Source organism: Cricetulus griseus, chromosome 4 (assembly GCF_003668045.3).
Source record: "Cricetulus griseus strain 17A/GY chromosome 4, alternate assembly CriGri-PICRH-1.0, whole genome shotgun sequence".
Taxonomy (NCBI): Eukaryota; Metazoa; Chordata; class Mammalia; order Rodentia; family Cricetidae; genus Cricetulus; species Cricetulus griseus.
This window is the reverse complement of record NC_048597.1, coordinates 205268785-205279407: the sequence shown is the minus strand read 5'-3', so window position 1 is coordinate 205279407 and position 10623 is coordinate 205268785. Positions and strand designations below refer to the sequence as shown.

Genomic DNA, 10623 nt, shown 5'->3' with positions numbered 1-10623 from the left:
AAACAGTAACATAGACCAAGTAAGGACAGTTATCTAATTACAGATGGTTTTAATATTGGCTCACCAAAATTCTTATATCTAGAACATTTTATTAGCCTTTTAAAATATGTTTTTATTTTATATGTGTGAGAGCTTTGCCTGCATGTATGCCTGTGCACCACTTGTGTGTCTAGTGCCCACAGAGGCTAGAAGAGGGTGTAGGTTCCCTAGACCTGGAGTTACAGAAGGTCGTGAGCTGCCATGTGGGTGCTGGGAATCGAACATGGGTTCTCTGGAAAGGCAGCCAGTGCGCTCTACTGCTGAGCCAGCCACCCTTTTTAGCCTTTTCATGCTTCTCTAGTTTTTCTCAGTAGGACTGCTAAGAATAGTGAACTTGTTGCATGAAACTGTTTTTAGAAAACATTTTAGAAATTATGTGTAAATTAAATCTCATCTTCTTTCTGACTTAAGACTTTTTGTTCCAAGATCTATTGTGGGCCTCCAATCTGCAGAGGCGCCTCTAACTGTCTGTTTTAAGTTGCTTTCTGTGGAGAAATGTAGAGGGTTTGCTGGGAAGTGCTTACATCTCTAATGTCATGAGACTACCGATTTGATAAGAATGGCCTCCTCCTCTTTCTTTTGCTGGTGTTGTGACAAAGCCACTTAAGGTCTGGTGGGTGGCTAATCGTACAAAGGCATTTGCCCTGCAAGCCTTCTGACCCGAGTTCAGTCTCTGCAATCTGTGTAATGGTGGCTGGAGAGACCAGAGTCCACAAAGTTGTCCTCTGACCGTCACATGCCCACCACGGCACGTGCATCACCCTCCACATCACACACACAGAACAATGATTTTTTTTTTTATTTAAAAAGGCAACTTAAGGGGAAAAGGGTTCATTCCAGCTCCCAGTTCAAGGAGTGCCTCCATCATGGAGGAGCTGGGAAGCCATTGGAGCTTGAAGCGGCTGTCACATTGCATCCACGATCAGAAAGCAGAAGATGATGCACTCTGCTGCACTCTGGATGTGTTTCTCCACTCGCTCACATAGTCCAAGCTCCCAACCAGAAATGGTGCCACCCACAATGGCCAGGTCTCCTGCTCTCAGTGCAATTAAGATAACCTCCCACAGGCATGTCCAGAGGTCGGCCTCCCAGGTGATTGCAGATTCTGTCAAGTTGGAGATAGTAATCATCACACTTCTTGTTCTTATCAGTGTTCTAACCACAGTTACTAAGAAAAGCTGCTTGGCCATCAATGCTCAGGCAGCAGTATGTGTGTGCAGGAAACATGACTACATGGCACCAGTCCTTGCCAAGCCACTGATAACTCCAATACTCTCCAGTCCTTCCTGCTTATTAAGAAGAGACCTGCAGAGAGAGAGAGAGAGAGAGAGAGAGAGAGAGAGAGAGAGAGAGAGAGAGTAGAGACATTAAACAGGATAAGAATATGAATCTGTGGAAAAAGTTGATCCTATGGGATATAGGATGTATTTCTGCTCTCCATTTTCACTGGTAGAAACAATCCCCCACAATTCCAGAAAAGACTTATGAAAGATTAAATTAGAGACAAGGCAAAGCAAAGTAGAAGAACAAATGTTAAATAAGGAAAACAAAACAATGGTCACAACAGAAACCCCAGCGCTAGGAGTGGCTACAGCAAATGACCAAAAGCCTATGTTTCCTTGTTTCGAGAACTAAAGCTGGTGAGCACATATGTAGTTTCCTTGTGAAAAGTGAAGGATTCAGAGGAAGGTGCCCTTTCCCTGTGACCAAAAGCGATACAAGAACTTATCAAATGATGCTGTATAAAGGAAGTTAAATAGCACAGTGGGGCCCAGCTTATAACAGACCCTTTACAAAACGATTAAGAGTTTTTGTGCGGATGTTTGGTCTGTCTAACTGAATAGATAGATGTCATGAGCTAAATGTCCAGAACTAGCAAGACATTGCCACTGGCAGTTAGAGAAATACTGAGTTGTATGGCTTTCTGGGGATTGCATATACTGATGGCACAGGTCGGTGAAATAGAGGATGAGTACTTGTATGTCTTGTCAACTAGAGCAGGATATTATTGTTTCATGTTTATATGCAATGATGATGAATTAGAGACTGAGAACAGTGAGTTTCTGTCTGCATTTTCTTTAAGTGGAAAGTCCTAGAACAGAACAGATTGAATCACATGAAGTCAGGCTATTTGTCTCATTTGTGTCTTAGGTCACTACGTGCTGTGTATTTGTTACTGTGGATAAATGTGAAAGCAGCTGCTTTGGCCACTAGTGTGACAGTAGGCTCTGGTCATCCCAGGTTCACAGTAAAACATACAGAGAATGACAAGATCATTCAGCCACTACCATCCACACAGTGGTGTAGGAATGTGTGGTCCGTCTTCATTGCCAGCTTGATTAGGTTGAGAAGTATAGAGGAGATTTGTAAAGCATGGTCCGGGATGTATCAGAAAGGGCTTGAATAGAGTAAAAGCAGGGGGTGGGGAGCAGCTAGCCAGCCGGGGCTCCTTCACCTTCTCTTCTCCCTCTCTTCCCTCTTCCCTTCTCCTCCCGTTCCTTCCTTCCCCCTCCCTCCACCACATGTGAGCTGCCCTGCTCTGCCACACTCTTCCAAGATCAACTAAAACCTTTGAAGGGTTGTTTCGTGGACATTTTTCACAACACCAGCAAGTCTAAGTAAAGAGAATAAGTTATGCATGCAGCATGCACACCATCCTTGGACCATCCAAGAGCCGCCATGCCTTCCAGTGGTTCTAACGTAGGAAGCTGTGATGAAAGACTCATTAGCATAGACTGGGGAACACACTTTCCTGCTTTAGTATCTTGTCATCTTTGTTTGCCTTCATTTTAAAAACTCCGGTCTGGTTCTGGCAGAGGGGAAATCAAAGAGTGGGTTGGTTCTCAGCAGGCTGGCCGCATGTGGAGAGAAGGCAGGTGTCCTTGGTGGTCAGACTCAGTCACACACTGCCCCTCAGAAGAGAAGGTCACAGAGGAATGAGGTAGAATGGCTGCTTCCATTCCTGCTGCTTCTCTGAGCAGTTACCTCACATATAGGTCCCACTCACTCACAGGAAACTTTTAAACATAATTATTTCTGCTTTATGAATTATGTTTGGATCAGATTATTAAGGCTATCTTTGAAACATGTAAAAGAGGCTGGGGATATGGCTCAATGGTAAAGCCTTTGACCAGCATGTAGAGACCAGGGATTCAGTCCTCGGCAACACACACACACACACACACACACACACACACCATCCAATATAGTCAGGTGTGGTGATGCATGCCCTTACTTTCAGTACTCAGGAAACAGGGGCAGGCATTGTGAATTCAATGCCAGTATCTAGTTCCAGGCTGGCAGGCCTTGGAATGTGACTCACCTAGCATTGTGTGATAGTCTTTAAGCCCCAGGTCCTCTGTTGGGGAGATTTCAGAGAAGGCAGAGGCAGGTAGATCTCTGAATTCAAGGCCAGCTTTGTCTAGATAACAAGTTGCAAGCTAGTCAGGGCTAAATAGTGAGACCTTATCTTAGGGGAAAGTCACATGAATAGAGGATGCTTCTAAAAGACCATGATGCCATCAGCTCTAGAGTCTCAGAGTGGCAGCCTTGAGTGGGGAGACCCTGTCTGCTTTCCCTCCCCATATTTGGACATAGCTAAGACTTCGTAGAAGACAGAGGAAGGAGTCCTGGGAGGATTTCCAACTACAGCTACTAGCAATGGCATGAGAAACAGTCTGGGGCGAGAAGGTTGGGCTTCTAATGTTGACTTCCAAGTCTCAGGAAGAACAACAGGATGAGATAAAAGTCCAAGTTTTCACGTGCAAGGAAACAGTTTTCCCCAAAAGTAGCAAATAGCCTAGGAATGAACAAGTCACTGATGGAAGCCCCCTGACCATTTGTTTCTTGTTTCAGATGACAGTCATGTCCCTCTCCAGGGACCTCAAGGACGACTTTCACAGTGACACGGTGCTCTCCATCTTAAATGAGCAGCGCATCCGAGGCATTTTATGCGATGTCACCATCATTGTGGAAGACACCAAGTTTAAAGCTCACAGCAATGTCTTGGCTGCCTCAAGCCTTTATTTCAAAAATATATTTTGGAGCCATACAATCTGTATTTCTAGCCATGTCCTGGAGCTGGATGATCTGAAAGCTGAAGTGTTTACAGAAATACTTAATTATATCTACAGCTCCACTGTTGTGGTCAAGAGACAGGAAACTGTCACTGATCTTGCAGCTGCGGGAAAAAAGCTGGGAATATCATTCTTGGAAGACCTTAGTGACCGCAACTTCTCAAATTCCCCAGGTCCCTATGTAGTCTGCATTACTGAAAAGGGCGTGGTTAAAGAGGAAAAAAATGAAAAAAGGCACGAAGAACCAGCCATTACTAATGGGCCAAGGATCACAAATGCATTTTCCATCATTGAAACGGAAAATAGTAATAACATGTTTTCTCCACTGGACTTGAGGGCAAGCTTCAAAAAAGTGTCTGATTCTATGAGAACAACCAGCCTCTGCCAGGAGAGGACCAATGTCTGCCACGAAGCAGAGCCTGTCCGCACACTTGCTGAACACTCGTACGCTGTTTCTTCTATCACTGAGGCTTACAGGAATCAGCCTGTACGGGAACATGACAGCAGTTTATCTGGTAAAACGGGAAAAGAAAATGGCGAAGCTCTTGTCACAAAAGTAAAGCCATGCCGAAAGCCAAAGACCCAATCCCAGGAATCTGACTCAACCCCAGAAAAGACACCACTGCTTCCAGTAACCAGCCCAGAGGTTAATCAAGAAAAAAGTCCACAGCCAGCTCCGATTCTGTCACAGTCAGAACCTCCCAGCAAGGAAGGAGATGTCCATTTTACCAGGGAAGAGGAAAACCAACCCTCTGATGATATTCCTGGCCCAACAGCAGCCGAGGTCCCTCCCCTCGTCTATAATTGCAGCTGTTGTTCCAAATCCTTTGACAGCAGCATACTGCTTAGTGCCCACATGCAGCTCCACAAGCCAACCCAAGAACCTTTTGTGTGCAAGTACTGCAACAAGCAGTTCACCACCCTCAACAGGCTGGATCGGCATGAACACATCTGTATGAGGTCTAGCCATGTGCCCATCCCAGGAGGAAACCAACAGTTTTTAGAAAACTATCCCACTATTGGACAAAATGGAAGTTCATTCCCAAATCCAGAATCCTTAGTACCAGAAAATAACATTGGTGAACTTTCCAGCGCTGGGAGTGCCTTGCCAGACGCTGACCACATAGTGAAATTTGTGAATGGGCAGATGCTCTATAGTTGCATTGTGTGCAAACGTAGCTATGTGACTTTATCCAGTCTCAGAAGGCATGCAAATGTTCACTCGTGGAGAAGAACATACCCTTGCCATTACTGCAACAAGGTCTTTGCACTGGCCGAGTACAGGACACGGCATGAGATCTGGCATACTGGAGAGAGGCGGTACCAGTGCATATTTTGTCTTGAAACTTTTATGACCTACTACATACTAAAAAACCATCAGAAGTCTTTTCATGCCATAGATCACAGACTCTCCATCAGTAAAAAAACTGCAAATGGAGGCTTAAAACCTAATGTCTACCCATATAAACTTTACAGGCTCTTGCCTATGAGATGCAAGAGGGCACCTTATAAGAGCTTCCGGAATTCTTCCTACGAAAGTTCTCGAGAAAACAGTCAAAGGAGCGAGTCTGCACCAGATACATTTGTTGTTCCAAATTCGCAAAGCTCTGAAATGCCCACACTGAACTTCCAAGATGGCAGAAACACCTTGACCAGCATCCCCGCCATCCCAGTGGAAACACCTGCACATCAGGGCACACTCACTTCTGCCAAAGTAAAAAATGCAGAAGGCACCAAATGGAAAAAGGAGGCACTGAAAACTGGTCTTGTCAATAACTTTGATTCAACTGAGGCATCAGTGTCTTCCACCGTCCGTGCCAATCTCCAGGCAGAGCCCACACATGGTGCGACCATGGGTGGAGGCAGTGAGCAGTCAGCCTCTGTGATCAGCTACAGTGGCTCGGTGCCCTCGGTCATTGTGCACAGCAGCCAGTTTTCATCGGTGATTAAGCACAGCAATACATTTGCTGCCCTGACCAGCAGCAATGACAAGGCCCCTTCACAACCAGTCATCAGTCCATCCCTGAAAGAAGATAGCAAACCTGAGGCAGATAAAGCCAGTAAACTTGCAAGCAGACCCAAAAGCATTAAAGAGAAAAAGAAAGCTATTCCATGTAACAGGGGAGAAATAACAGAGGAGGCAAAACACGTTGCTGACCCAGGAGGGTCTTTGGGCAAAACCACAAATGCCGTTGAAGAAACCAGCAAAATTGAAACTTACATTGCAAAACCTGCTCTGCCTGGCACCTCCACAAATAGCAATGTTGCACCCCTTTGCCAGATAACAGTGAAAATTGGAAATGAAGCCATTGTGAAAAGGCATATCCTTGGGTCCAAGCTGTTTTACAAAAGAGGGAGGAAACCCAAGTATCAAATACAGGAGGAGTCGTTGCCTCAGGAGAGTGACCCAGAAACCCATGGGGACAGCCCCCTTGGGCTTTGCCAGGCTGAATGCGTAGAGATGAGTGAAGCATTTGATGACGCGAGTGACCAGGATTCCACTGATAAGCCGTGGCGCCCATACTACAACTACAAGCCCAAGAAGAAATCCAAACAGTTGAGAAAAATGAGAAAAGTTAAGTGGCGGAAGGAGCACGGGGTCAGAAGCCCCAGCGGTAGGTGCAGATACCCAGCGGAACTGGATCGTGCAGAGGTAAAGCCACCTCCGGATAAGGCTTTTGAAGAAGAAGAAAATAAAGAGATGCCCAAACTCCAGTGTGAGCTCTGTGATGGCGACAAAGCAGGGGGGATGGAAGCCGAAGGCAAGCCCCACCAGCATCTCACGTTGAAGCCTTACATCTGCGAGCTTTGCGCAAAGCAGTTCCAGAGCCCGTCCACGCTCAAGATGCACATGAGATGCCATACTGGAGAGAAGCCATACCAATGCAAGACCTGTGGGCGGTGCTTCTCAGTGCAAGGAAACTTACAGAAACACGAGCGCATCCACCTGGGTGTGAAGGAGTTCATCTGTCAGTATTGTAACAAGGCATTCACATTGAACGAGACTCTTAAAATCCACGAAAGAATCCACACGGGGGAGAAACGTTACCACTGTCAGTTCTGCTTTCAGGGCTTTTTATATCTTTCCACAAAAAGGAATCATGAGCGGAGGCATGTTCGGGAACATGATGGGAAAGGCTTTGCTTGCTTCCAGTGCCCCAAAATATGCAAAACAGCTGCTGCCCTCAGAATGCACCAAAAGAAACATTTGTTCAAGACCTTAACTAAGCAGGAGAAAACAGATGACATGTGCCATGAAAACTCAGATCTCTTGGAGAGTCAACTTTGCACTGATTCGGAAGACAGCGACCAAAAGGATGATATACAAACCTTTGCTAAAAGTGTCCAGTGACGACAGTTAGAAAAGTCTTCAAAAAGTTGTTTGTGAGTTTTTCTTTTCTTTCTTTCTTTTTTTTTGTTTTTGATTTTTTTGTTTTGGGTTTTTTTTTTTTTTTTAGTTTTTTAAAGTTTAGTTTTGTTCTCTTAACAGTCACAAAGGAGTTGGGGGGAAGTTAATTCTCATTTGTGTAAACTCAAAAAAAAAAAAAAGAAAAGAAAAGAAAAAAAAAAGATCCTAACACCTACTTTGGGTTTTATCATTCACTTCACACAGAGTGCATAGAAACAAAATAGCTGAATTGTCTAAGGACCCAAGTATTTTGTGAAGGCTAATGACGTTCTTAGCTGTGGTATTTTGAACAGTAAGAAAAAGCAGCTGAATTTTAGCCTAATTTAAAACTTTCTGGTGAGCGCTAATGAGGACTGCTGAACTGTCATTAGTCACTGGAGAAAATAAGGGTCAGAATCATGAAAATGGAATCTCTGAGATGTGTTAAATGCTAAATGAGCTATGACAGTATTTATTCCCATCCAGTTTCTGCACTATTAATCTTCGTTTAAATCAATGGGTATTTACAAAATACTTAACAATATAACTGAAAATATGTAATGGGTAGTGTAAAGTAGGACATTCATACATCATCTAGAACTACTTTTCTGCAACATAAACATTGTAAAATACATATATGAATCACTGTAGCTTTTAACTAACTGTCCGTGTCCCTTGTAAAGAATAATGAGCAATAGACCTATTGTTAATGAGGACTGGTGTCAAAATCAGTACAGCATTTGGAATCTGACCGATGAGCTTGCGTGTGCTTCTCGATGGAATACTGCACTGTTAAAGTATGGCTGAGCTGTTTTTAAGAACTGGTCTACTCAAGTCACACAAAACCTAAGTCATGCCTTACCTATGGGGAGAGCCTTCCCACAACTTACCTGAGATTACCTATGCCGTATAATCCTTTGCAATGGCCTCACCTCAGAGAATGAAGAATGGTCAAATTCTTCTGAACTCTCTGCAGTCTTCCAGTCCTCCCAAGGCCATGGATGTTGGGGGCTATTCCACACAGACTTAAGGGGTCAAATAATCCTGATGTCTCCCATTCTACTGAAGGGTTATGCAAGAGGTTGAGTACCAGACATAACCTCTGTGGTGATGAAGTTAGAGGCACTTGGAAACAGCAGAAAGCCTAATTCAGTTGTACACCTTGGAGATAATGCAGCCCACAGGTGCATACTAGCTAAAAGGACAACAGAAGCCCCCACCCCCTCTGATGACATGAGGACAAGGGGAAGTGATGACCTCCCTTTCCTCAAACAGCAGCATTGTTTCTGAGGGATGGGGAGATAGGGTGAGGAAGGACAGGGTTATGCCCTTACCTACATGACTCCGAAGCACTGACTTTATGTCTGCAGACATCTAGCTCCCTTGATAAAGCCTCATATTTCTAAGTCGTTTTTTTTTCTATTGATGCAAACTGTCCTCAAAAGTCTATTTGCCCTTCAGGGTATCCTTTCATGTGAACTAGGATCCTGGCAAGCTGGAACTCACGATTCTTACTGTTAAAACTGCCAGGATAGGAGGGAGGGAGAGCACATTCCTACCCTTCCTTCAGTCACCAGTGTGAGCAAACTTCACAGTTCTAGAGTGGCCAGCAGCCGTTCCTGTTCACTGGATTTGGTAGATGGAAATCCAAGGCTGGAAAGTTATGAAGAAGTAGTTCAGAGGACTCCAGTTGGTTGCAACAAGTGTTGTGGTGTCTCCATGAAGAAGACTTAGTGTGGTTTGGGGAGGCAAGAAAACATAACACCCAGGAAAAAGGACATGATTCAAGGTGACCTTTTGTACTGTAGTTGTTAAGCAACTCCAATATTGTATCTGCGTTTATCATTTGTTCACCTTCTTTCACCTACATGCAGTGTTATATACTAGAGGAAAATGGGGAAATACAAGCAAATTCATCTTTATTTTATCCATTGTATATATGTACACCCACACCATTCACGTGTGTTTTGTTAAGGAGGTAGTCACAAAGGGCTTATGAAAATCACTTTTGAATTAATAATTAGATGACAAGCAATCCTGTGATCCACTAATTTGTTTTATCTCAGTTGTGATTATAAAGCAATCAGTTATGTATTTAAGTTGTTTTGATTTAACTACAAATATAAAATTATATGTACCGATGTCTCCCGGCGTTATATGTGGATATTTTTAAGTGGACTTGTATGCTGATAATTCTAGACCAAAGTAAATATGGCAGAATATTTATACATAAAAATAATTTTGCAAATATTTTCTATAATTGTACTATTCATTTAAAATGTTGATAGCTTGTGTTAGTTTCAGGGAGGGGTGTATATTTTGATAAAATACTTGACTTTGTAATTCTGTATATTCTATACAATTTATAGCAGAGCCATTTAAGACAACTGGTTACATTTTTTTGTTGATTGTGAAAATGTTATGAGTGGTGTTTAAGTATGCATCAAGTACATAACGACCAAGTAGAATTAAAGTGTAAACAGTGAACATACTGTATGTTGTACAAGATATATTGTAACTTGCTGTTTTAGCATCTGTATTTTGGTTAGAAGATATTATTAAATGCAGATGTTAAGGATTGGAAAGGTTTAATTTTATTTTTAGAAATAATAAATATAAATTTGTTTTGCTTGATTAAAATAGCTTATTCCTACATTAAGTCTCTTTTTTAAATGTCTTAGTGTTAATTCTTCTGTGCAGCTATTTCATCTTTGTGAGTCATGGCTTTGTTACACACAATACTCGTTCAATGTAATGTTTCCTACATGCTTAGGACTTATAAACCGTGATACTAAATGCCTTTAATCCCAGCAATCAGGAGGCAGAGGCAGGCAGATCTCTCTGAGTTTGAAGCCACCTGATCTACATAGTGAGTTCCAGGCCAACCAGAATGACCAAAACTAACAAAGAAACTGAATGAAAGACATTGAATGCTCTGTTGGCTGTTGGGGTAAGCCTGATGTGTTGATGCTACCTCAGGGTGAGATACTCACTTGGAAGTATTCTGGTCTCACAAAGAACACATTATATTCACTGCCCTTAGCACTCTCTTCAGATCCAGGCATTCATTATCAACTCCAGTTCTGAAGAGAACCCCATCACCTATTTTGTGGTAAATTC

At 43.1% G+C, this 10623-nt stretch overlaps 1 protein-coding gene across 1 annotated transcript; it reads left to right on the top strand.

Annotated features, from left to right (window-relative positions):
• Positions 1-3894: 3894 nt before the first annotated feature.
• On the top strand, positions 3895-10158 carry Zbtb38 (zinc finger and BTB domain containing 38). The gene has a single exon (XM_035443873.1). The coding sequence runs from the start codon at positions 3895-3897 to the stop codon at positions 7465-7467; it is 3573 nt and encodes a 1190-aa protein (XP_035299764.1). The 3' UTR covers positions 7468-10158.
• Positions 10159-10623: the final 465 nt, after the last annotated feature.

Bases quoted from the DNA above. Each gene is read 5' to 3' on its own strand.
- Zbtb38 (XM_035443873.1), top strand. From the start codon at position 3,895: ATGACAGTCATGTCCCTCTCCAGGGACCTCAAGGACGACTTTCACAGT.